This window comes from Naegleria lovaniensis (genome assembly GCF_003324165.1).
Source record: "Naegleria lovaniensis strain ATCC 30569 chromosome Unknown tig027, whole genome shotgun sequence".
In the NCBI taxonomy this organism is placed as follows: Eukaryota; Heterolobosea; class Eutetramitea; order Acrasida; family Naegleriidae; genus Naegleria; species Naegleria lovaniensis.
Genome location: NW_025407849.1, coordinates 315146 through 341352, shown reverse-complemented (window position 1 = coordinate 341352; position 26207 = coordinate 315146). Strand labels below are relative to the sequence as shown.

General features: G+C 37.0%; 14 protein-coding genes across 14 annotated transcripts; 7 read left to right on the top strand and 7 right to left on the bottom strand.

Annotated features, from left to right (window-relative positions):
* Positions 1-210: 210 nt before the first annotated feature.
* Positions 211-1873, top strand: C9374_006419 (uncharacterized protein; the record flags this gene model as incomplete). The annotated part of the gene is made up of 2 exons (XM_044696277.1): positions 211-1055; positions 1102-1873. 2 exons carry the CDS (start codon positions 211-213, stop codon positions 1871-1873), a joined length of 1617 nt encoding a protein of 538 aa, XP_044547110.1.
* Positions 1874-1960: 87 nt separating this feature from the next.
* Positions 1961-4598, bottom strand: C9374_006418 (uncharacterized protein; the record flags this gene model as incomplete). Its single annotated transcript, XM_044696276.1, has 8 exons — positions 1961-3058; positions 3114-3346; positions 3395-3538; positions 3582-3773; positions 3831-3864; positions 3927-3946; positions 4003-4102; positions 4176-4598. The coding sequence occupies 8 exons, from the start codon at positions 4596-4598 to the stop codon at positions 1961-1963; spliced, it is 2244 nt and encodes a 747-aa protein (XP_044547109.1).
* Positions 4599-5110: 512 nt separating this feature from the next.
* C9374_006417 (uncharacterized protein) lies at positions 5111-5887 on the top strand (the record flags this gene model as incomplete). Its single annotated transcript, XM_044696275.1, has 2 exons — positions 5111-5543; positions 5631-5887. The coding sequence occupies 2 exons, from the start codon at positions 5111-5113 to the stop codon at positions 5885-5887; spliced, it is 690 nt and encodes a 229-aa protein (XP_044547108.1).
* Positions 5888-5917: 30 nt separating this feature from the next.
* Positions 5918-6208, top strand: C9374_006416 (uncharacterized protein; the record flags this gene model as incomplete). The annotated part of the gene is made up of 2 exons (XM_044696274.1): positions 5918-6019; positions 6083-6208. The coding sequence occupies 2 exons, from the start codon at positions 5918-5920 to the stop codon at positions 6206-6208; spliced, it is 228 nt and encodes a 75-aa protein (XP_044547107.1).
* A 29-nt stretch (positions 6209-6237) lies between these two features.
* Positions 6238-7401, bottom strand: C9374_006415 (uncharacterized protein; the record flags this gene model as incomplete). Its single annotated transcript, XM_044696273.1, has 1 exon — positions 6238-7401. The coding sequence occupies one exon, from the start codon at positions 7399-7401 to the stop codon at positions 6238-6240; it is 1164 nt and encodes a 387-aa protein (XP_044547106.1).
* Positions 7402-8760: 1359 nt separating this feature from the next.
* C9374_006414 (uncharacterized protein) lies at positions 8761-9554 on the bottom strand (the record flags this gene model as incomplete). The annotated part of the gene is made up of 2 exons (XM_044696272.1): positions 8761-9214; positions 9370-9554. The coding sequence occupies 2 exons, from the start codon at positions 9552-9554 to the stop codon at positions 8761-8763; spliced, it is 639 nt and encodes a 212-aa protein (XP_044547105.1).
* A 374-nt stretch (positions 9555-9928) lies between these two features.
* Positions 9929-11034, top strand: C9374_006413 (uncharacterized protein; the record flags this gene model as incomplete). The annotated part of the gene is made up of 2 exons (XM_044696271.1): positions 9929-10008; positions 10293-11034. The coding sequence occupies 2 exons, from the start codon at positions 9929-9931 to the stop codon at positions 11032-11034; spliced, it is 822 nt and encodes a 273-aa protein (XP_044547104.1).
* A 173-nt stretch (positions 11035-11207) lies between these two features.
* On the top strand, positions 11208-13282 carry C9374_006412 (uncharacterized protein; the record flags this gene model as incomplete). Its single annotated transcript, XM_044696270.1, has 2 exons — positions 11208-11852; positions 12014-13282. 2 exons carry the CDS (start codon positions 11208-11210, stop codon positions 13280-13282), a joined length of 1914 nt encoding a protein of 637 aa, XP_044547103.1.
* A 395-nt stretch (positions 13283-13677) lies between these two features.
* Positions 13678-16527, bottom strand: C9374_006411 (uncharacterized protein; the record flags this gene model as incomplete). Its single annotated transcript, XM_044696269.1, has 1 exon — positions 13678-16527. The coding sequence occupies one exon, from the start codon at positions 16525-16527 to the stop codon at positions 13678-13680; it is 2850 nt and encodes a 949-aa protein (XP_044547102.1).
* Positions 16528-16895: 368 nt separating this feature from the next.
* On the bottom strand, positions 16896-18248 carry C9374_006410 (uncharacterized protein; the record flags this gene model as incomplete). Its single annotated transcript, XM_044696268.1, has 1 exon — positions 16896-18248. The coding sequence occupies one exon, from the start codon at positions 18246-18248 to the stop codon at positions 16896-16898; it is 1353 nt and encodes a 450-aa protein (XP_044547101.1).
* Positions 18249-18302: 54 nt separating this feature from the next.
* On the bottom strand, positions 18303-20570 carry C9374_006409 (uncharacterized protein; the record flags this gene model as incomplete). Its single annotated transcript, XM_044696266.1, has 1 exon — positions 18303-20570. One exon carries the CDS (start codon positions 20568-20570, stop codon positions 18303-18305), a length of 2268 nt encoding a protein of 755 aa, XP_044547100.1.
* A 175-nt stretch (positions 20571-20745) lies between these two features.
* C9374_006408 (uncharacterized protein) lies at positions 20746-21141 on the top strand (the record flags this gene model as incomplete). Its single annotated transcript, XM_044696265.1, has 1 exon — positions 20746-21141. The coding sequence occupies one exon, from the start codon at positions 20746-20748 to the stop codon at positions 21139-21141; it is 396 nt and encodes a 131-aa protein (XP_044547099.1).
* A 274-nt stretch (positions 21142-21415) lies between these two features.
* C9374_006407 (uncharacterized protein) lies at positions 21416-24364 on the bottom strand (the record flags this gene model as incomplete). Its single annotated transcript, XM_044696264.1, has 1 exon — positions 21416-24364. The coding sequence occupies one exon, from the start codon at positions 24362-24364 to the stop codon at positions 21416-21418; it is 2949 nt and encodes a 982-aa protein (XP_044547098.1).
* Positions 24365-25297: 933 nt separating this feature from the next.
* Positions 25298-26154, top strand: C9374_006406 (uncharacterized protein; the record flags this gene model as incomplete). The annotated part of the gene is made up of 2 exons (XM_044696263.1): positions 25298-26039; positions 26090-26154. The coding sequence occupies 2 exons, from the start codon at positions 25298-25300 to the stop codon at positions 26152-26154; spliced, it is 807 nt and encodes a 268-aa protein (XP_044547097.1).
* Between the last annotated feature and the right edge of the window lie 53 nt (positions 26155-26207).

Genomic DNA, 26207 nt, shown 5'->3' with positions numbered 1-26207 from the left:
AAAAAGATCAATTTGCTCGTATCACCAACAAATTCATCACTGAACCGATTTTTCAAAAATTGATGAAACAAACACTACACTTTATTTGAACTACAACTCCTTCTTCCCTCTTTCTCGCTTCATCTTCCTTTCTCTCTTAATTTATTACTCTCACCACCCAAGAATTATTTATATTCCTCTATCTCTCCATTTTGAACCAATATCATCATCATGGGATTACTTCAGACCAAAGCATCACCTCCAACAACGTCAACCAACAGATTATCAGGTAGACGGAGTGCAGGCCTGCCGACCGATCAGCTATTGTCAGTTACTAGCTCCAACACACATTCACCACCAGAAATCAAACGTACAAGAAGTTCAACTCTTCCAATAACAACATTATTTTCAAGCCGAAGAGAGGACGATGACAATTTTGCGAACATGTATACCCATAGTGCAAGACCTAAACCTTCCTTTTCACCAAACTCACCTCATAAAAACAGTTCATCGAAATTACAAATTGGATCATCTGTTGGTGGAGGGTTAGGAATTGAATCACCAGTTGACAGCGAAGCATATTCACCCATCATAAACAACGATCCAAATAGTCCAGTTGTCACCAAATTTACTCATACCGTAACACTATCAACTGATGAAGAGGGAAATAAGCTTGTAAATGGATATACAATTATTTCAACTTTAGGAAAAGGTTCATACGGAAAAGTCAAATTGGTTTTAGACAATGATAACAAACCTTTTGCTCTCAAGATTATGAATAAGACTCTATTGAAACGAGTTAAGAAATCTGGTGGAGGAAATCTTCTTATGGACGTACAAAGAGAAATTGCCATTATGAAAAAATTGTCACATCCAAATGTAGTGCGATTATACGAAGTGATGGACGATAGAAACTCAGAATTACTCTATCTTGTTATTGAATATGCTGAAAATGGAGCTCTTTTATCTCTTACCGAAACAAACTCAGAAAACGTTGATACTAAGCCTTGTAAATTTAGACTTAACCAACTCAGAAAATACATGATACAAGCCATTGAAGGGATTCAATATCTTCAGTAAGTAACATTTGCAGTGATACATATCTTTAACTGATCGAATTAGTTCAAAAGGAATTTGTCACAGAGATATCAAACCAGATAATATTTTGCTTGATGGAAATTATAACGTAAAAATTTCTGATTTTGGTGTCAGTCATATTTGTGAAGGAAACGACGATACAGTTAAAGGCTCAGCTGGTACTCCTGCATTCTTGTCACCTGAGGCATGCAAGGGAGAGACATACAGTGGCTTCAAAAACGATATATGGGCTCTTGGAATTACTTTATACTCACTTTTGTATAATACCACGCCTTTTAAGGGAGATTCATATATGCAAATGTATAATAGCATTCAAAATGATGATTTGGAAATTCCTCCACCGTTTGACAAAGATGAGTTACTTAAAGATTTGTTGCACAAAGTTTTAGACAAAAATCCAGATACTAGAATTTCTTTGGAAGACTTTAAAAACCATTCATGGATAAAGGCCCAATACGAAATGGACTCCATTTTACAGGTCACTCCTCAAACTCCTGTTGCAGAACAAGAAAGCACTCCATCTACGCCAACTGCTCCTTCCGAGCAGCATGCTGAACCTACCCAACAAGATAGGCTTCTCTTGATCGTAAAGATGAAACAACGAATGAAGAAAGCTGCTTTGCAAGCAAAATTGTCACTTGAGGAGCAAGAACGAAATTTCAACAAGATACAAGAAGAAGGAGAGGATTCCAACTTTAAAGGTTTGATATCTCAAACAGAACAAACGAAAATTAGTAAGCAACCAAGTAAGACAAAGATTCCAGTTGAAGAGTCAATATCACACACTCAAATTTAATTTGGACCTTGAGGACCATGTATTTCTAATGTTGCTGTAAATGACAATATTTAATATAAATTAATACTTTAGCTCTTTTTATCCATGTCACAGCTTAATATTCAACAGGTTTGGATGACTCCTGCTATTAGGAGACGCCGGTACGAGATGCGGGGAAGATGCTCTATTAACTAAGCCACTTTTGGTTAGCGTAAACATCAAAGCACCACATTCTTTAAGGGTAGATCGGGTTGAAATATCAAAAAAGCATACTTGGCTTTGCAGGGTCTTCATCTCCAGAGTTAACATCTCAATTGCCTTAATGTTACTGTTCATTGTATTCTGATTACGTATCGAGTCTTGGATTTTGCTTTGTAGCGTTCGATTCAGAACGTCAGAAACGTCTAAAGCCTCTTGTTTCCACATATCTCGTTCGTTTTGCGTTTGGCGCAAGAGCTGTTCAAGAGCGTGATTCCTATCTGTCAGCGCTGCCATTTGCTGTTCTAACTTGTAGTTCTGTTGCGTCAGATTCGAACACTCCAATTGCAGTTTGTCAATCTTGTCTACATATTCTTGGAATTCTGTCCAAGCTTCAATGTCATCCTCTTCATCAGCGACTGAAGATGTTTCAGAAAAGCTTTCGTTCTTGTCATAAAATCCAAGAGGTGAGGTGCACTCAAGCCCTTCCATTCCTCGATTCAAACGACCCACAATCATGGATCGCCTTCTCGGTGCGTAATTCTCTCCTTTGTGCGTATGAACTATTGAAGCGGAACGCAGTACCTTGCTCTTCAAAACTTCAGCACTTCCTCTCTTCGCAAGATCGGAAAGCTCCTCCAATAATTCTTGCAGTTTTTCCTTTTCCTTTGTGACACCATCAATTTCTTGTCTAATGATCAGTTTTTCAATATTCTCGTCTTCTTTTTGTTGTACCTTGAGCGAATTAATTACTTGTCGTAATTGCAACACTTCTTCTTTTGCCTTATCGAGCATTGACTTGAGCTCCTTTTGTGATAACTCTCGATTCACTTTCACCTTATTTTGGATTCTTTTTGCTCTTGACCCAAAGCGTAAGGTCGATAAGGTTTCTTCGTCGTTTAAAGTACTCATTGAGCAATTTATGATTAGCTTTGTCCTTGAATTTCCTCCTATTGAATCTTCTAATAATCTTGTTAATTTAGAATCTCGATAAGGTACGTGCTTGCTCTAAATAGTTACAAAGGTGGTCATGCTAGTAGTGCACACCTGAAAGAATACTTACTCCGCTAGAATCTGAGAGTGCATAAATAACCATTCCTAATGCTGAGAGCGATTTGTTAATTTGTTTTGCCTCCTCCAGTGTTGTCCCCACCGCACCGGTTTTCTTTGTTTTTTCACTCCCTGCAAGATCTACAAGAATTAATTTGCCATATTTTGTTTCTGATGTTGTACGATTCTTTTGACTTAGGGAAAGAATAAATATTGTGTGTGACCTAGAACTTTCAGAATTCATACCTTTTAAAATATTAATACCAAATGCAAGGTTTGAGACTACCAACTTACGTGTTGAAGAAATTACTCGATGTGAGGCTCCTTTTTTCAACAAGTGAAATATTTCTTTGCTTGTGTGCACTCGAACTTCCTTGGCTCCTTTCACAAATACACCTTTTGGCTCCTTTCTCTCAATTTTTAATTGTTTTTGAACAGCTTCATTTGAAGTGAGAATTTTCGACACACTTCCAATACTTACGGTCCAATAAATCCTTAATTCTCTCCATATAGATCTCAATAAAGGAGACGTCAATGGTATACGAAACATCTGAATTTTCTTCTATTACCTGAAATAAATAGTCAATGGATCGAGGTATAATACCTTTCAGCTTTGGATGATCAGAGAAACCTTTGATATCCTCACCTGCTCCCATCATTGTGAAGCTTTTACCTGTTTTCAGAAAAATTAACTCAAATTAAGCGAGTCGTTCCATCCTTTTTAACTTACCAGAGCCAGTTTGACCATATGTAAATATTGTGCCCTTAACAGTTGTGAAACAATAATATTCATCGACAAATGTAGCAATCATTTTCATTAACCTACATTATATCCTTTACAAACATCTATATTTTAGTGATTGCTTGAATATATTTCAACTGACTTGTAAGAGTCCACATACCCTCTATGACAGGTTTTCCAACAAATTCAAAAATTTCTTCCTGTGTCGAGTGATCATTAAATATTTTGTCAAATGTAAAATTATGTACAACTCTTTTTGACTGTTTTCCATACATCAAAACATTAAGGATGAATATATTTTCGGTTTGATAGTATCATAACAATGATATTTACTTTAAAAATACAAGTGTTTTCATCTCCATCTTCAAACGATATTACCGAGCTTTCGGGATCATGCTCTCGTTCCATCTCGTTAAGCGGCCGAAATCGACAAATGACCTCTATTCGCGATGATAAACCACTAAAAGAACCTGATGATGATGTTGATGCACATTCCGACGGTGGTCGTTCGAGCTCTTCCGTCTGTGGATGAAGCTCGTGATGCTGCTGCTGGTAATGTTCTGGGGGAGCAGTCGTTTGCATTTTTTCATCGTTAGGCTTGAGGTGCTTTTGGAAGAATCCGTTCGTAAGTAACGTTCGTTTGGTGGTTGATGAAGAAAGAGATGGATTTCGTTGTTGTTGTTGAGCTGGTGGTGGTACCGAAAAGATGGAGTGAATAAGGCTTCGTTTCATGGTGCCTTGTTTTTTGAAATACATTTGTTGTTATCTTGAAAAATCATCTCTGTCTCTTACCGAAAGTTCATTCTCTCCTCTGTTCGTTTTATCCTTATTCAAAAGAGTAGAGATACAAATTGAATATGCCAACCTTTTTGCCGATTGAAATGAAGAGATGAAAAAATCGCTTTTCAAAGCACAATATTAGAATCAGATGTCATCTCCCTTTGAAGGGAAACACACAACCATGGAATTTTCATTCTCTGCAGAGAGTAGGGTTTGATAGGGTGTTCATCCTATCGCCTCCTCTCCACTATGACTGCCATGTAAATCATCATATTCAAATTCATTTGTAAACCCGTTGCAACAGAGCAATAAAATGCCTTAAGAAACACGTACAAGGATTATGGTTTTCGGAAATGAAGGTCCTTGTTGATTTGTTGATGGAATGCTTTCCTTGCAACGAAAGGCGATTATCAACAATGATGAGAATTTTGGGGAGAGAAGAACCATTTGTTGCGAGATGCTCTTGGGATTCTCATATTTAAAGAAAAATGAAAAAGCAACTGAGACAAGCCTTCTCAATTTTGAGCCATCATCCCTTTGAAAAATCAACATTGAATATCAACAAGAAATCCTTGCGGGCCGTGGGTAGTGTTGCATCAGGATTGCAACAGTCCGAATATCATAACGATATCATCCATGAAGCTTTGCAACATTCCGACACAAAAAATCATCATTCTGTACACCATGCAACAACAGCTCTTGGAAAGAAAACTAAATTATCAACAATCTTTTATAATAGAACAAGAGAAGATTGGCTCAAGTTGTTTAGTGAAAGACAAAATTATGGAATCATTTCTCACATGGGTTTTAAAATTGTGGACGTGCCAAAAGAAGGAGAATTAATTGCTGAGCTCACTGCATCCATCAATCATATGGCCCCTAATCAATACATGCACGCTGCTTCGATTGTCTTTTTGGCTGGTGAGTTTATTCATAGCTGTATTTACAACATGGTATTGAAATTTCATTCTAAACTGACAACCATTTATCAATGATCATCTTCTATAGATACTGCCTGTGGATTTGGTTGTTATGCAAATTTACCATCCCCACACCACAAGTTTACGACCATTGAGCTCAAATCTAATTTCATTAGTAGCTCAAAAGTTGGAAAACGAGTCGTTTGTAGAGCGCAATTAATCCATGCTGGAAAATCCACACAAGTTTGGGACGCTTTGGTGTTTGAGGACGAGCTTGACACTGGAAAATTAATGGCAACGTTTAGATGTACTCAGATAATCATGGATCCTCGATCAAAAGAATAACTTTTATGTTTGATTTCACATCAAATAAAAATGAAGAACATGGAATCACTCAAACTGTTCATACGAGTGCTTCGTAGTGTAAGAAAGCTTCCAACAGAAGCACAACCCTATTATCGAAATTATGCATATCAGGTACGATGAAATTATGATTTTATTTCGTTCCGAGACATCGGGATCTTACTGCATCGATTTTAGCAATTTCAAAATCACAAATCGGAAAATGAAGAACGAACACAACAAATTCTTGCACGAGCAAAACAAGACATTGAGTGGATTGAAAGAAAATACAATATTCATTCAGCTTCTAACAAATTTAATTAAACTTGAAACGGTGACAATAAACTCATAGCTTAATCATAATAATAGGTACTATAAATATAACGAATATAGAATCCTAATGCACAACACAATACTTGAAAGACAATCATTATATAGGTCAATGTACTTTCTTTTAAAGGTCCAGTAATTTCTAAAATTAAATTCAACAGAGTCCAATTCTTACTACTCTCAAGAAGACCAGTTTGTTGATTGAATTTTGGAATACGATGTCTTGGACATGGAATAATTTTGAATAATTGTGGAAGTGATATTACAAAGTTCATCCACTGAGGAATGAGGAATAGCATCAAGGTCTTACTAAAGTGACCCATAATTCCTGTGACAGCAAGAGTCATTCCAGCAAAATATGTGAACGTATCCCCAACAAAAACTTCACTTGGATACCAATTATAATACAGCAATCCCAAACTGACAGCGATGAAAGGAATAATACAAACAATTGAGAACAAATGTTGCTCATTACCAGCTTCAAATTCTATGAAATTGTGCAACAAAATAGAAAGTCCAATAACCACAGATTGTCCAACTTCTAATCCATTAATACCAGCTAAAATATTAATTGTGTTTGTACAAAAAACTGAAACCAAGAGCATGTAGACCTTGTAAAGGATTCCTAGTTCCAACATCCAAACATTGTCTCCGATTGTTGTAGCAATGCTTTGGAAAAATTCAAAGGCTCGGAGTGGTTTTGGAATGACCACAGCTGTCAAACCGGAATATGTTGTGAGCAATGGAAGAGAGGCTAGCGTAGGAAGGATCAACTTGTAACGCCATCTCAATTCCAATACATCATCAGCAAATCCCAAGAATAACATGAAACAAGTACAAAATAATCCGGCAATGTATAAATCATGTTTAGTCTTATCTTGGAACATTTCTTGAAGAAAACAAACACACACAATATATACCACACCGGGAACAATACCCAATGACTCTGGAATTTTCATCTTTTGTCCAGCCTCTCCCTTATTCAAGTCCTTTCCCCACAGGCCTGCTCCTTCACACAAGCCTTTGACGGAAGGAATCATAAACAAGGTTACAACATATCCGATGATACTCAACAAGATAGACATTTGGATCAGAGTATTGTTTCTCAAAATTTCATGGGTGAGAAACATGTAGATTAACGGAGTGATGAGTGTAATCCCTCCGATGTAGTTGAGTAATTTGGACATTTTTTTTTTAAATGAAATTTTCAAATCAACAACAGGCATAGTATTTCAAGGATGTGATGATACATTGAAAAGACAAGTGTTTTCTTGATAAACTAAAACACGTGTCATCGAATTCTACAAAGAAATGATGAGAACAGTATTCTTTTGAAACGTGTTCGAAAATGGATAACAAGCAAAGGTTTTGTTTTCTGGTTTTGAATGTTTGTAGTTGCCAACAGAGGGATCACACTCTCAATTTTCATAATCATGCTGAGAATGTGTTGTGAAATTGATATGAATCGTTCATCACTTGAAAGGAGATATAAAGAATGCAATTAAAAATTTTACATACATGTCGCCCTCATCAAACATGTTTTCTAGAACGAATTCAATAGATGGAGCTCCATAAAGCAGTATGCAAAGGATTCATCATTTTCGACTTTAAATTCCTGTTCATAATTAGATGAGACTATTCAAATTGTATCACAAAATCACAATAGGAAAGGCGTGGAGGATTTGTGAATTCACGTAAAAAATTACTGTTGAAAAGGCGAATATTCACACAGCAAAGCTTTTCCTTATTTAGGATAATTTAATGTCGAGCGTAATCATGAAGCAGCAATGAAACAATCCATTAGAATCTTTCCAAAACGATATTTAGCCATTCGAACCCAAAGTGGCAAGATAAATCGCACGACATAGAACACATTGCGTCTCACAGAGAGAGTGTTCAACACAAAAAATCATGAAAACTGTCACTTGCCAATATACTACTAACAGGAATAATTTTGAAACAATTCAACAACAACAACAACAGCAACAACATCATCACCGAACAATATCTTCTCTTAAAAAGCGACTGAAACATACGGAACGAATACTTCAAATACTAAAACATGCCGTTGGTATGAACAACAAGTGTGAAAAAGTTTACTCTTTTATGGTAAACATGACGTATAAACGATGCAAAATTACTTTTGAATTAGCTACTTTGCTGAATGAAAGTGGCAACAACGACATCGAAAAGACTGCTTGGTATATGGAGCAGAGCCATGAAAAATTGAAATTCAATCGAAGACGCCCACGAGGACTACCATAAATATCCATCACGCGGAAATTCATTGAATTGTGAATGAATTGATGTGTTTGATGGAAAGGTTAAACAGCAAGCATTGTGAACGAGAACATTCCTTGCTACATCTCTCTAATTAATTAAACTATTCTTTTTGACCTCAGAAACTCTTGCATTTTGCTGCAATGCAATTTAAACAATGATGGTGGTGACAATAATTCATTCAACAGCTGTGTAACTGTGTGCAATTTGAGCATGGCGTTTATTGCTCATAATCTTTTCAATCTTTACACGTTCACACAAGCAATTTAATGCTTGTCTTTCTTTTCCTTCTTTTCCTTCTTTTCATCTTTATCTTTCTTTTCCTTCTTCTTTCCCTCACTGGTTCTTCTGAAAACATCACCATTAGGCAAATTCAAAGTGGCCAAATCAGCAGTCTCCACTCTCATGGTAACATTTCCAGGGAACTCCAAATAAACCACAAAGTGATTCTTTTGTTGATCCTTTCCGACAGTTCCATGGCACACTCTTTGATCCTTCTGATTGACCATTTCAAAACTACCACCCTTGTGATGAGTCACGTGCCAAACAGCTCCTGAATTTTCAGTGTAATCAGCACCTTCGAGCTTTGGCTTGATCTTGTCCTTCTTTTCAAAGGTAGACTTTGCTCCAGTGGATTTCAAAGTAAAGGCATCAGAAGGTCCTTGCAATTGGTTTCCATCAGCACTTGGGGTCAATTTCCAATGAGTGTTGTTATCAAAACTGTGATTTCATTGATCGAGTGAAAGAGAGGTGTCATCATCCGAGAGAAAGATGATCAAGATCCACCACAACAGATCAAAAAGATAATCATCATAATGATTTGTGATCAAGATTGGTCAGAGAGAGTCATGTGCACAATTTCTCACAAAACTTACGTAATATGAACGTGCCATTGTTTATCCTTCTTGGATTGAACAGCAACACCATGAGCTACACGACCAGTTCCTTCTTGGACCCATTGGAAAGTAGCAGCACCAGTTTGAGTTTGTTGCCAAGACTTGCCAGAGCCTTCTGTCCAAGAGTGTCCAGTAGCAATATGATCAACGGAGAAGCCAGTCATCGTGTGAGAGGAAGGTTTGTATGTTTTGAAGTTGTTTTTTGTTGTTTGAAAGCTGAATTGATGAGAGCATGGAATTTAAACTGTCGGAATGAAACCATGGAAAGTGGATGAACTTTCTGGTGTAACATGAAGTGTTGGTTGGGTTCATTCCGACAGTTACTGCTCCTTAATGAAAAGTTTACAAAAGGGTCGCTCCATCCAGATTTCGCTCGGAGAGGGAAACTAGTTACAATGAAAAAGGTTTGTAATTAAGGCTTTACCAATACTATCCATTGATCCAAAGCATTAGGATGGAAAGCATCACACAATGACGTGTCTGAGAGAATTTTTTAAATTCAAATTGAAATCATCTTTGAGAAAAACAGCATTAAAAAATGGATTTAGAGAGTGAAAGCAGCTCGGGAGGAAGCACCTTTCGTACCTATAGCATGAAATATCAGGCTTTTTTGGATAGGTTTGTGTTATGAGATGTAATTGTGAATGGTTGTTGATGAATCGGTATCATGTCGGACAATGATCATCGATTGTCTTGATGACTATCATCATCATGTATAAATGATTTAATGATGGACGGAATAACAACGATGATCACCTTCATCAACACGGATTTAAATCATCACATTGAAAATCTTATTCGTGGAATTTGATAATTATTAATAACAATTTGCCTATTCATTATTTTCATTACAACAAAATCATTCCAACAACGTTTTGAAATCAATGATGACCCATCAACAGACTCAACGGAAAGGTTGCTCTTCGTTGGACAGTATTGGGAGTACTTTTTTCTCTCTTCCTCTTTAGAGTTTTATACTTCCATGGATGGTATATTGTGACCTACGGATTTGGAATTTACGTTATCAATTTATTCATTGCTTTCATTACTCCAAAGTTTAGACCACAAGAAACTGAAGAGGAGGACGATGAAGAAAATAGCTTGAATGCAACCCTTCCAAATACATCAGTAGGACGTAATTTTTCTGCTGGAGGAATGTTTGGTCAACCTAAAGTTGATCCCGATGATGTTAAGCCTTTTGTTCGTCGTCTTCCAGAGTTCAAATTCTGGTACTCTCTTACGAAGGCCATTATTATTTGTTTATTATTGACATCAACAAGAGTTTTGGACATTCCAGTTTATTGGCCAATTTTGTTAGGATATTGGATCTTGCTATTAGCAATCACATTGAGAAAACAAATTAGAGACATGATCAAACACAAATACGTACCTTTCACAATTGGAAAGAAGTCTTATGGTAATTCTGGCTCTTCTGTGTTTGGTTCTGCATTGTCTGGGTTTGTGAAACCATCACCAGGCGGAACCACATCAACAACAGCTTTTAATCGAACACCACAATTCGGTTCTTATCAATCAGCATTCCAACAATATACACCAACCATGAACAATCCTTTGTTGAGTCAGCAAGCAACATTTTCTGCTGTCAGCACTCATGGAAATGCTAACCAAAAACTTGCTGATTAACAATTTTAAATTATGAAGAATTTTGAAACTTGGAATCTACACACAAGAAAACAATTTTCCACACCTAGAATTCGTATCCTGAAACAACAACAATAACAATTCACATTCTCAAAGTAAAAACAAAAGTTGTCATCCCATTTTTGTAAACTTTCCAACAGCTGTCATCACAAAAAATGGGCCAAGAACAATCTCTTCCAATCACATCATCCACCAATTACCCTCGAGGAGGTGTCACACCACACATCTTCAATGCCGACCACGTCGAACTCTTGTCTCACTCTCGGAGCACTCCAAATATTCTTCCATCATCAGTGGGAGCTAGTGCGAGCATGATGCTCATGGGAAATATAGGCAATGCATCGATCGACACCAATTCCTTTCGATTAACTTGTCGACAATTATTGGATATTATTAAACCATCGAGTGGAGGAATTTTAGAAGGTTTTACAACGACTGTGAAAAATATTGAAGAAATTATGAAATTGTATGACCAGATCATTACGAATTATTCCAAACAAACAACTCAGTTACAATATACCATGGCTGGAAAAAATAATAATAATTTATTGCTAGGAGCTTCAACGTCGAACTTTTCCAATTCTGGAAATCGACATGCTTTTGACATGATGACAGATGCCATCAGTTCACACATTTTAAAAACGAAGAGTCAATTAGAAGAATTAGTAGAATTAAATGAACAACATGCAAGAAGAAGTCTCAAACGAACAAATTCAATGACCTCTACTACTTCTCTGTTTGCATCCACAAATAATTTACAAGCTGCTGGATACGATTGGTCCAATTTAGATAACAAACAGGTAGGTAGTGAAAAGGAAAATGAAGCAATGGATTCATTCTTGTTGTTATTTCCATGGAATGATCTAATTGATTATTATATTGAACGATATCATCATTATTTACAACATATTCACACACATAAATGTGTAATAATAACATTTTGGAACTTCACCCGTTTTAGAGATATTTCGAAATTAAAGATGAAATTGAAATTTTAACAAGTCATCATTTGGAAGAAATTGAAGCATTTAAACAATTAGCATCGGTGATTCATAACGCTGAATTACAAGGTCTCGATTATTCTCATCCCTTGACACAAGCTCAACTGGATATTACCCATGTACTCGATGAATTTGGAGCAGAATATTGGAAAACTAATTTTGGAGGAAATGTCTTCTCGGTCGATAAGGAATGTTTTCTGGACGTGTTGGATACCTATTTTCAAGATTTGAGAAATCGAAAAACTTGGGTTGAAGAAATTAATGACATTATTGATCCTACGCATGATTCGATTGTTTCTATTATTGATTTTAGAACAGTGCTCAAATGGTTTGGACCATTTACGAGTTTCTTTTTTAATCCAATTGATGCGTTTTTACAAATGAAACATTTTTGGGGAAGTTTGACATCGATTGAAGCTCAGGAATTACTTGACAAGTGTGAACCTGGAACATTTATTGTAAGATTTTGTGAAACAGAACCAGGCTCGTTTTATGCATCAGTCGTTGAAGATAATGGAGACAATTTTGGATATTTTGACAGTTTACTGACAAGTGGCAACAAACAAACGTTTCATTACTTGGTAAGAAGAAAAAAAGATGAAAGAGAAGGAAAAATGTATTTTGTACTCATTGATTCCGATATGGAATACAAACACGAGAATATTGACAGCCTCTTCAAACAATATCATTTGACTTTTAGAATTCCATATCAAGACGATTCAAAAAAGGAAGAAATTGCCAAAACGAAAAAGGGTGAAGACGAATTGGATTTTGTGGCCTTTATGAAAACACAAAAAACCAAAATTAATATGCAAGATGATGACGACGATGATGATGGAGGATTTACAACATTTAAGGGAAGAATTCCAAGTAAGAAGAAACAAACAGCAAGTTCTTCCTCTGCTGCATCCAAGATTAATTTATTGACACCTTCGATTAGTATTACTTCGAAAACGACAAGTGCAGTAGCTACTGCTGCTACAACAAATTCTGACAAGCCATCATTGAAAACAGACGCGTTTCCAAATGTCACAGCAAGTGTCTCCTCAACAGATTCTCAAAATGTGGATAGTAAGAAGCCATTGAGCAAATTGTTGGTCAACGTTGCAAAAGTTCATGAGGATCAACAAGTGGATTCAGCCACTCTAGTGACTGTGAGTCCAGTACCAATTCAAAGCACTTCCTCTGTGGATCGATTGTTGCAGGATAATTCAAATTCTGAACAGTAAATCCTTCTCGTTATAGGCTTGTAAAATTTGTTGTTGGTATTGAAGGTATATTAATTGAATCGAGAGTATATTGAAGCCAGAAAAATGAACTTGGTTGTGCGGTAACCAAAGAGCAATTGCCTTGTTTCCTCTGTTACAGTCAGTCGAAATGTTGTCATCCGGCCCGAAGGATCTGATATATGCTTGTCTATTTTGTAAAATTGTTCATCATTCACAACTTTTACTTTGAATGCAAATGGGTTGTTGAGAGTCGAACCAGCACCAACAACAATTTTGGTTTTAAAAAATAATTGAACAAAGCTGATCTTCACGCACGAAGGAAAGTCGAAAGGTGTTTATTGGTAACGGGAATAAATTTAATAAATATTAGGGGATTTTACACGGGTGAGAAAGAATTAAAATGTGTCCTCTGCTACAGTGGTGGTGGTTGTAGTGGTTTGTACAATCTCTGGAGCTTTGGTTTGATTGGCACTATCTGATGTTTGTACATTTGACTTGCCAGTGAAGGCGCTCAATTGTGCTTCGAGATGTCTGATTCTATCTAAGAACACTCTGTCAGCATCTTCAATAGCCTTGTTAAGAGCATCTCTGAATTTAACAAAATCAGCACGTTGGTCATCATAATCAGACTTTCTTACGCTCACAGCTCTCTTCATAGCTGAAATCTTAGAGCCCAACTTCTTGATACCATTATTATAGGCAACAACCTTCTCGTAACTGTCTTTGAGTTCAGTATTGAGATTGTCAAGGTCTGATTTGGCTGCTTGATACGTAGAACGTTGTGCTTCGAGTGCAGAGGCCACTTTTTGACTTTCCTTTCTCTCATCATTCAACTTGCTTTGCACTTCATCAATAGAATTCTTCAATTGATTGGTTTCAACTTCAAGAGTGTCAGCTTCAGAGCACTTTTCTTTCCATGCGTCTTCAATCTTGTCCTTCTCCAATTGACTGCTTTCCTTTTCATTCTTCTTGGATGCAATTCTTTCACGAAGGCTACTCAATTCAGCAGTAATCTTTTCTTCCTGTTCTTTGAGTTCTTTGAGTTTGGCCTCTCGTCTCTTGAGTTCATCGGATGCTTGTTGGAATTCAATGGACTTGGCACTCTTGGTCTTTTGGTATTTAATTCTATAGGTTTCAATCATGGTGTCCAATTCCTTCATTTCATCATTCTTCTTTTCTTCTTCGGTCTTCTTTGGAATCTTTTCAGAAATGTTTTCTTCTTCTAATTCAAATACTTTGGAGAGGAAGTCGTCCTTGCTCTTCTCATAGGCGTACTTGTACTTTAATTGTTCAGCAAATTTGAGCTTGACATCTTGTGCTTCAGTTGTAAGTTCATTGATCTTTGACAATCTGTTATCAATACTTCTAATCTCATGGTTCAAAGTTTTAACAATCTTTCTGTAATCTTCAATTTCAGAGCTAATAGTGCCAATTTGCTCACGGACTCTCTCAAGATCAGCAAGTCTAGTGCTCTCCTTTGCTTGTGATTCCTTTTGAATATCATCAGCTGTGTTGAGAATGGTATTGAGTTGATTCAACCTTTCGTGTAATGATTCTCTTTCCTTCACAACCTTTTCTCTGAGTCTGTTCTTATTATTGAAGAGCACCTTTTGTTGGTCAAGGTCACCCTCTAATGAGTGGACAGTGTTCAAGACAGATTCTTGTTGAAGAAGAAGGTCCTTTGCTTTCTTTTCTTCAGAAGCAACCTTGTCTTCCTTTTCTTTCAAAGTGGAAAGACGAGAAGTTAATGCTTCGCTACTCTTTTTCAATACTTCAACTTGATTATTGTATTCTTTAACAAGGTTGTCAATGTCCTCAAAGTCAAATTTGATATTTTCAGTCATGTTTTGAACCTTTGATTTGCTTTGTTGAAGCTCCAAGAACAATGTCTCAATCTTTTTCCATTGTGCGATACGCTTGACAAGATCGGTCAATGATGAGTCATCAGTATCAGCTGTAATGAGTTGTCTCAATTCGTTTTCTGATTTCAAAATGTCAGCATTCAGCTTTTCATTTTCCTCAGTGGCAATCTCAATGGATGACAACTGTTGAACTGATGCAAGAGCATCCTCAATATATTCTGACAAACCCTTCTTTGGGTCGATAGTTACAGGCTCGAAAGTAATTTCTGGTTTCGTATTCAACAACCAAACATCATTGTACGTTCTCTTCCAATCGCTGCTTCCTCCGAAAATATAAACACTATTTTCAAAAACAACACTGCAGTGTCCTCTACGAGGAATGGATGGCTCATTCTCAATAGTGCTGTCGTCAAGCCATTTTTCTCTCTTAATATCAAACACTTTGGTGTCTTGAAGAGTATCTAGAGAATTCATACCACCGTGAACATAAATCTTGTCATCTAACAAGCTTGCTGAATGGAATGCTCTTGGTTTGCCTCCCACTCTCAAAACGGACCAAGTTAATGCAGCACTACCATCGAAAAGTTCATCACAAGTTTGTGGGAGTGCCAAGACATTAATATCAGAGTTGAATTGTTGATCATTATTGGAATTCACACCACCAATCATGAAAAGTCTGTTTCCAACAAGGATACTCTTATGTCCTTCAATGAATGGTCCTGGATTAGTTGTTCGGAGCAATTTCCAAGCATTAGTCTTGGTATTGAACGCATACAAATCATTCTTTGTGCGTTTACCATCACTACCTCCATAAATAATGATACACTCTCCAAGAGCTGAAGCAGAGTGAGATTGAAGAGCAGAGGGAGCATCTCCTTCGGTGGTGACCTTTCTGATAGTATCTGATTGAGTATCCACAACAAAGAGTTCATCACTAAAGTGGAACAAACCACTTCTTCCACCATAAATATAAATTTTATCGCCCACAGTCGTGAAAGAATGTCCAGCCAAAGATGGGATAGCCTTCATATCAACAGGTTCAACATTGTACTTGTTCCAGCTTTTTTCCTGGAAAGAAAAACTATGAAAAGTATTCCCCATGGTAGTAATACCTGTTCTTCCTCCGTATACGATCATTTTCTTGCCTGATGGATGTAAATCACAGCCATGGAATGGCCTCTCTAGAGGTAAAGCACCTTTTCTTATATGAACTTCTTCCCATTTACCAAGACTCAATGAGAATACGAGAGAAGTAAGTGTAGCCAGTGTGAGCAAAGAAGCGATCACGAGAGAGGCCGTGATGAAATGGCCTGCTCGTCTTGTGTGTGTAAGCTGTTGTGAGTTGCAAGAAATGAAAGCAGAGCGTGATTGATGTGCCTTCATTTTTTTAAAGTTGAGAGCGGGACGTTCAGGGTACTCTCAACAACTGTGCAGTTCTACTTGCAACCAAACTCTTATCAATTCGTTGAACGTGTTTGAGTAAAATTTGTGTTCAGAAAAAGGGAATGAAGTCTTTGTCTTCGGTATATATTATATTTTATGAAATTTAACAAGAAATTATCGCAATCCGATGATAGCTCAGCTGGTAGAGCATGGGACTGTAGCAAGCAAGTCATCCTGTGGTCGGCGGTTCGATTCCGTCTCATCGGAAATTTTTTGCTGAGAGAAAGAAGCTTACTCAACAGCAGGAAGTCTGTTTTCAGGTTACTTTGAGATTGTTATTTGTTGATTTAAAATAACATGTGAGACGTTTATTCAATCATCTTGTCCTCGCTGGCACTTGTTGGCAAGGTGTTTGCGTTGCTCTCCAGTGATGCCTTATTGAATTGATACCATCTTTCACAGCCACTAGTGATCCATTTGAAAACAAACTTCAATCCTCCAGGAAATTGCACAAGCGATTGGTGAGGAACAGCGGCTTCACAGCCACTTTCGACAGGTTGTCCGTTCACTAATATGCTTCTCTTTCCAACATTTTTAAGGATAAAGTTAAACATGACGCGCTTGCTATTAGATTCGTCAACAGAGCCTGACAAATCTTCAACTTCTGCAATACGTTCCAAATTATTATCTGATTGTCCTGTTGCCACAATTGTCTTTACAGCTGGTTTTTCTTCGATAGAATAAGTTAGAGTTAAAATGGCTTGTTTTCTAGATATCTTTCCAATGTCTTCAGACTCCATGCTTAGATCAATATCAACAGGATGACTCGAATTTTTCCTTCCAATTACTGATATAGATTTACGAACAGGGAGTTTTGTTTGCATACCATCAAATATAGCAATAACATCTTCCTCTGTTAAATTCAACTTAATCTTCTTAGCATCTTTAACCTCTTCATCCACATCGCTTTCCTTCTCCATTTTATGAATTTTCTTTAACTCATTCTTTTCTGCTACCTTGTTTTCAATAGTGTACATATTTTGTGCTCTCATTTCCAAGTCATTGGAAAGAGGAGCATTCAAAATTTCCTTTTCTACATCCGAGAAGGACTTGTTTTCATAAAAGTCTTCATCCATATCGTCTCCGACATTTGCGCTTGTACTTGAGATTGCTTGAGGGACGGCAGTACTAGCTAAAGTCCCTCCTGATTTTGCCAAATGTTCTCTTATTATTCCTTTTCGTCTCATTCTCTGATAGTGAGCCTCCAACGTTTTTGGGCATCTAGAAGGATGAAAACAATCTCTGTACTTGTCATAAATTAATTCAAAATTCAGTGGAACGTCTTGATGAACCTCAGCCTCCTTGAATATGATTTGGTTCTCTTCGGAAGACCAAGGAACTCTCTTATAATTTTTAAGGTTTTGTAGAACAACAAGATGCTTGGCAGTTGTTTGTGCAATCATCGGATCATATAAAATAGCCAGCCAACGTTGTGTTATTTCTTCAATCGTGAAGGCTCTTTCAAATTTAATAGTACCACGAATTTCCTCTGCACTCATTCCTCGTTCAACAGCTTTCACCAAAAGATAATCGTCATGAGGACACCACTTGTAAAATTTGGATAATTTATGAGTCCGAGAAGTACATGATGAATCTGTATTTGTTGCTCCGTTTGTTGATGATGACGACGAAGGTGTTGATGAGTTAGCGATAGAAGTCATTTTTTGTTTCAACAAATAAAAACGCATTGTATCCAAAGGAATTCAATTTGGCTTTTAATGTATGTGAAGAGTGTGATCACAATCATCAAGACATCCCATCATTGTTGGGAGTGGGAACATGGACATGAACACTCTCCTCATGACAATTTCTAAAAAGCCTCTCATTCTTTCATCTTCACACAAGGTAATTTCTCCCATGCTTGATATCTTGAGGAGAACTCGTTGCGAAGGATCAATAACTTCAATTTCTTTATCCTCAGAGAGTCTACATACACACTCTCCAAAGTGTTCCTTAATCATTTGTTGAATACAATAGAGCATTTTCAGTTCATCTTTTCCTTCTTCAAGGATATCTTCATGTAGTGATCGGTCAGAATATAAAATAAGATTGCAAATGCCATCGACAATGCAGTCATTGGCAGAACTACTTGGCCATTCAATCAGAGCACAAGGTGTTTTTTCTTTCAATTTTAGTTCAATCCTTACTACTCCATCAATTGTAATAATTGTTGATTCTTCATCTGAAAATTCGATAGGAGCCTTCTTTGTGCGACTAGAAGCAGAGGTTTGAACAGATGTGTCATCGGTAGTATCCATGCTCTCACTTCCCTGCTCTGTTTTCACTTCTCCATTCTTTGAACGATATTCAACTGTCACGTTTTGGAACAATTTTCTGATTAAGCTTTCATACGGCACGTTATCGTTTAAAGGTACAAGTAGTGTCTGTTTGACACCAGAGCAACAAACATCAGAGTAAAGTCTCAAATCCTTCTCATTCAAGAGCAGGTGTTGGAAGTTGTGATGAAGTAAGATTCCATTAATTTCATCATTATCTTCATATTTCTTCATAGCAAGTTGTCCAAGTACTTTAGCTCGTTTTTCACCTTGGAACATAATCTGGACTGAGGTACAATTCTTTGGTGCATAGACTCTGCTTTCTGTGAATTTGGTTTGCAAAGCTTGCTTCAAACGATGGCAATTTGCAGCATCACCATGAACCAGAATAATGTGTGGCGGCTTGACTGTACTAATGAATTCTTCTGTTTGAGCTTTATCAGAGTGAGCAGAAAATGAAATGGTCTTGACTGACATTCTCAATGGCACTGTATTACCGTTCGATAACGTTACAGTTTCAGGCTCGCTCATAATTCTTTTGGCCAAAGTTCCATCAACTGCGTAACCTGGAATAATAACACCGTTCTTTGCGTCTTGGCACCATAATTCGAACAATTCTTTCGAGAGCCCAGACTGGAGCATACCAGGACTGGCCATGATTACACATGGACCATTATCTTGGAAGTCTTCAACTGATTTTAAATTGCTAATATGTTTAAACACAAAAGGATTGTGAATGTCGAATTGTTTTCTAATCTTGTCATTCATCATGTTAATATATGTTTGGAAGATGGTCATACATTTCTTGGCAAGAGATGATGCATAATAGATTGGAATATGTTGTAATTCTTGATGTGTTTCCCAATATTCATCTAATATTAACAATAATTCTTGTGCTCTTCCCAAAGCAAAAACAGGAATTAAACAACGACCTCCTCTTCTCACAACTTCTGTGACCATTTGAGTAAAACGTCTTTCTCTATCTAGCTGACCTTCAAATACAGTAATTCCATATGTTGATTCAACAATTAGAACATCAGGAGAAAGCGTTGGTGTCTCAGCGCCTAAAAGATGACGATCTGGTTGCCTAGAAAAATCTCCAGTGTATAAAACACGAACTCCTGCAATTTCTACCATAAACATGGCAGCTCCCAATACATGTCCTGCGTTATAACACCAAAATTTGATTCCATTATGTTCCATCTCTTGATGGTAGTCAATAAGCTCAATCTTTTTCAAAGAATCAAGTAAATTTTGCTCTGTGAAAAGTTGATCATCCACATGAACGTCACTAACTTTCACAAAATCAGAAAGCAATAACTTGTAAATTGCTTTCGTTGGATGGGTCATGAACACTCTTCCTTGAAAATTTGTATGTTCAGTAAAATAGGGTAATGCTCCGCAATGGTCCAAATGAAAATGTGTGACTAGTACAAGATCAACTTCACTAGGATCAATCTCGTCAAAAAACGGAAGGCTAGCCATTCCGCTAAAAGCTGGGTGGATACCACAATCAAACAAGACTGATTTTCCTTTAAATTGCAAAAGAACAGCACTTCTTCCGACTTCATTTCCTGCACCGAGTGGAGTAACTGTAAGTTTTTCACCATAAATATATTGGGTATGATGCTCCTTCTTATTAATCGTTACCTGCTGATGGGCAGGTGTATTTGATGCGGACGAGTTTGGTGTTGTTGAGTTGAGCATTTTTTTAATGTTTAATTTTAATTGAAGGTGAAGACTTTAATCTTGAAGGATGATGCAAATATCATAATAAGAAATTTTCATACTGGCTGTTCAATATACTGTTGTTTATATAATATTAAATTTAAATATGCAAGTGATTGTCTCACAATTTTATTTTCAAATATCGTTTTAAAAAATGTTTCTCAAAACAATTTCTCGTCTTTCTTCATCAGCAGCTTTTAGAAATTTACAAGCTTCCTCCGTGAAATGTTATCATACTAGCATGACTCAACGAGGAGGAGGACACCATCAGCAACAACATCATGATGAACATCATCATGAAGGAGAGCATGATACTCATCATGATGATCATCACGAAGAACCATACACGGACAATGATGGTCGATTGTTCGGTATTCCTGCAGGTGAACAATACAAGGCAAAAGGATGGGAATATAGAGTATTTCCTTTGATGTACGGAGGTGTTATTATGTTGGTCATTGGACTCGCTTTCAAACCAGATTATAGCTTCCAAGCATGGGCCAAAGAAGAAGTTTTGAGAAGAAGAGCTGCCCGAGAACAAAAGCAATAATTTGGTCATTACAGAGCACTAATCAAATTAACAAATTATTATTTAATGTATTCATCATAAATTGGAATTATTCATGTCTATATCCACTTCAACTAGGGGAATTTACAAAGGAATCAGCCGCGACTATCATCATGATTGAATTCACATGAATTTCATCAAACACTGGCTTGTAAAACAGCTGTTGTTGTTTGATAGTTTGTTGTTATTTATTAAATGGTTTGAATCCGCTGGCAAAATTATCAAGACAAATCATCGTCTCTATGTTACAAGTGTATTACAACTCCTTACAAATACACAAATCAGGCGAAGCTTCCAAGCCCTTCAGTTTGTCACAGACCAAGCTCTCACGGTTCTTTGCTGATTCTTCCAAATTTTCAACGAGAGAAACTCTTCGAACATCTAACAACCTGTCCAACACATCTTCTTCAGATAACGAGTAGTCCACTTCAAATACATCACCGGACTTTGATTGGAATATCACCGAGATGATATGTGGAATAATTCTTCCATTCTCCAACTCTTCTGGTGTTTGAATTCGAATCTTGGTAGCTTTCAAAACTTTTCCAGCCTCAATCTGTTGACAGGTCTGCTTATGTTTTTGAACCATCTTGTTTACATGATTCACTGCAGCCTTGACAATGGTAGTAATATGAGCACTTGCTCGTTGTGAGGTTGCATCGAAGGTTTCTTGAACTGAGCAGGAACACCATCGCTCGTCCACACCTGCTTGTTTACAATATCTTGCTTGCGTAGAAATTGGAAGAAGAATGGATTTGGAAATTGCTTCAAAATCATCAATCTCATCTGAATGTTCTGATTCAGCTTTTACCTTGTGAATTAAATTGTAACGAGATGGAAGATCTACTTGAGGGAAGAGCATTAAGTGAACCAAAGTACTATAGAGATCAAATGGTGTCACCAATTGTTGTTGATTAGCATCCATGTTTGCAAAAACTTGGTCATGTCGAATTTGTAAATGTTCTGGCATGACCATTACTAACAGTGGTAGTTGATGTTCCTTTTGGCCAACATCTGTTACGTAAAGAGGTCCATGTGAAACACCATTTCCACTTGAGAGAATGATTGCTGTATGAGGATGAGCCTTTGTGATCGAAACAATGAATCGAGAAAGAGAAATATCTAGAGCAGTCATCATTTTGTGAGATCGCAGATGTTTTGATTCTTCTAAATGAACAGTTGCAAACCTAGCAGTTCCTGGATACTTGGCAAAGAAGTCACTTGTGTAATCAAATATATGTTCAGCCAAATCCTTTGATCCAAGACATTTTCTATCTTTTGATGATTTAAATAATTGTCGTTCACATGCCAAAGAAACTAAATTGTGGTCAGCTCGATGCCATGTGTTAAAGAGATGAGAAGAAGTGTCCATTAACTTCTTTCGGTATTTCTTGTCACTAATTTTAACATATGGACATTCACTTGTACTGTACATGGTGACATAACCCAATCTTTTGGCAATATTCCAAATATTATGTTCGATGAGCGTTCGAGCTCCATCCTCCTCTTTAGCTCCTACTAGAACTTTGGTCAACAATTCTTTTTGTCGAGCAGGTTCTGATTCCTCATAACTCTTGTCTGGAACGGATGAGAAATAATTTTTAAGGAATGATGGTGACATCTTTAAACCATTTTCCATAGCCATCATATTTTCTCTCGAAGTGTGACCGACAGTATTGTATCTAAAATATTGGAACACTCTGTGTTTGCTTGGTTTTTTAAAGTTAATTGCCTTTTGATCCAATTCAATATCTTCCAAAACGCCGACAGTTCTTGGAAGCTCTCGCATAAAATTAGCTCTAGATGTTCCATCAAGAACGACATGTAAAACATTGATGGGATGCATCATTTCATACTCATATTCAATATTTGCAGCGTATTGATGATGCTCGTATTTGGGTTTTTTGGACTTTTCTTTGAGATCTTGATCTTGCTCTTCAAGTTTTTTCACACGAGTTGAATAGGCTTGATTGGCTGCTTTTTGTAATTCGGCGTCATGTGCAATACGAGTGACAACTTCTCTACCCTTACTGCACTTCATTACAAGTATTTCCGTATTGGCCAATTGTTTCTTGTCCAATGTTAATTTCGATCCTGGTTCAAACTCTAATTTCTCTAATTTGTTTTCACGAATAATTTGGAACGCAGCATCGGATTGAGCAGTTCCATCTCCTGCGGCATCTCTAGTAATTGAGAAAAATGGTTCTTTGCTTCCTTCTTGACAAATCACCAAGTAGTTGTCATCCGCTCGTTTGTGAACTAGTGTTGAAGTTTGACAATCAGCAGGCATGGATGTAAAGGTTTGGGACCAGTCGACATTTATCACTCCACTTTCCGATACTTTTTCGGCATCCAACATTTCTTGATAATTTTCAGTTCCTGGTTCTTGAATCATGTAGGTGTGAATGGTTTTTGCAACCTTTGCCAATTTCGTTTTGAAAGGAACTGGACAATCAGAAATTGTTTTCATTTTCTCTTTAAACATTCCACGCCACATAAACTTTTCAATAGGAGCAGAATAAGTCGAATAATCATCTTGAACGATCGAAGTTTTGCTGTCACCTTCTCTGAGAAGTGGCGTATCATCCTTTTTTGGTGCTCTTCTTTGTTTTGAGCCCACAAACGTGCTACTATCCATTCCGTCTCCGTCATCCTCATATCGTTTTCTCACATAGGCACTTTCTCTCATACGAACTTTATCGAGAATATCTGGATTGGTCTGAGTGAAGCGATCAGGATTTTTAAAACCACTACTATTACTACTATTATTACTTCTAGAAACCTTATTATACACCACATATCCAAGAATTGTCAAGACAATCAATAACACCAAACTCATCAACACATTAACGAGAAATCTTTTTTGTTGTTGTTGATATTTGGTGGGTATATGAGCAGCAGAAGAGGAAGAAGAGGGTGGCGGCCTATAGATGTGTGATGCTGAAGAGGATGAAGAAGATGATGATGTATTGTATAATGACGCATTGTAGGAAGTGGATGGTCTTTGATAATTCATCATGGAATGTCCATTTCCGTTCGCAAATACTGCTCCATTGACGAACAGTGAGGATGGAGAGGATGTTTCGTTGTTGTTGTATCCACCCGATTCGTAATCCACTGATTCGGAATCAAAGGAGTTGGCTGATGATGATAAACCAATGCCACCATGGTTGCCACCTCCACGATGATGAATGGGATTGTCCATAGTGTTGCTGTGTAGTAGTTTGTCGAGTGTTGTCGTGATTTGATTGTACACAAATAATGATGTTGGTTGTTCAGTAATAAATACTGTCAATAATTTCACAGAATCCCAATTGTGAAAATGAGGTTCTTTAAAGTGTGTTTTTTGAGGAAGGATTCAGGTTCTGAGTCAATCAGCTGTTGACAGAGTATAGAGAGGGAAAGCGAGGGAGTTTTGTTTCTTTTTTTTTGATGTTGCGACACAATGATAGATGACGGATGTCTGGCATTTGGAATGGTTTATCTTTAAGGAGTGTACTTGTCAATGAATTGATGGTCGTAACTAATAGCACATTGCAAAGCCATTTGAAAAGAGTTAGTATTTGATTGAGGATGATGATGTGGCATCTACGTGTTCCGTCTTGATGATTCACATAAGGATGCTGCATATACAATGAGAGTCAAAGAATAAATTGATTCTCTTGAGTAACCACTGAAACAAGATGCCATCAATTTTCATTAAATTTTAGGGCAAAATTAGGAGTTCCCCTTAAAGCACATGATGAGTTGGGACTTCAAGTTCTTTTTTACAACACTCGTTCGTTGTACTGGTGTCATAACCAATTTTTAAACGCTGGGATGTACTAGTTTTGGACCGTGCAACAAACAAGCCTCGTTCTTTTTCCATAATTTCTAAAGAATTGATTGGTATCAAAAAATGTTTCATAGAAACACCTCCTACTTTGGTGCATGTTTCAACTTCAGAATCCACAACAATTCTCTTTCTTCTCTCCGTTGTTATCATTACGGACAAAATTTGAGCCACCCAAGCCATCACGTGAAACAAGTAACGGGACACTCACACATTTTTCAATTTTTAAAAACTAAAAACAAAATAACTCATCATCATCACACTCTTCTCACATTGGATTGTTTCAATTTTCATCTTCTTGGCATCATGACAAAACGGAAATATTATGTGGTTGTCAAAGGAAGAAAATGTGGGATTTTTAATACATGGTCGGAATGTGAAAGCCAAGTCAAAGGATATTCGGGAGCAAAATACAAATCATTTGCAACTATGGAAATGGCCGAGAAGTATTTAAAGCAGGAGGGAGAAAGTAGCAATGTAATTACAACCAACCAAAGTAATCCAAATAATTCGTCAGCAAACATAAATGAATCAGAAATATTTGATCAATCGTCATTGAAACGAAAAAAGGACGAATTCAATCAAGAAATTAATAGCGAGAGCCAAACAAAAACCAGCACTGAATCACAGATGGAGCCAGAGATAAAAAAGGTCAAGCTCAACAATCCAAAATATAAACAAATTTACACAGACGGCTGCTGTTTCGGAAATGGCTTGGCAAATAGTGTTGCTGGAGTTGGGGTATGGTTTGGTGAAGATGATCCTCTAAATTACAGTGGAAGACTTGAAGGAACCCTTCAGTCAAATCAGAGAGCTGAGATTAAAGCATGTTCAATAGCTCTTAAGAGACTGCCGCAAGAATTTCAATTTGTAGAGCTACTGACAGATTCTAATTATGTAATTAAGGCTATGACTGCATGGAGATTTGTTTGGGAGAAGAATAATTGGAAAACAAAAGACAACAAGGATATTCAAAATTTAGATTTATTCTTAGAGCTGGTTAATGAAATCAACAAAAGAACAAAAGTGAAATTTACATATGTGCAAGGTAAGTGATGCTTGTTAAATAACATCGTAATGAGTCAACATGTTTTTAAGGTCATTCAAATGTTCACGGAAACGAGATGGCCGATATTCTGGCGAAACGAGGTGCCACGATGTAAATAAGATATTTGAATTACAACGAATGAATTACAAATTTAATGGATAATAATTT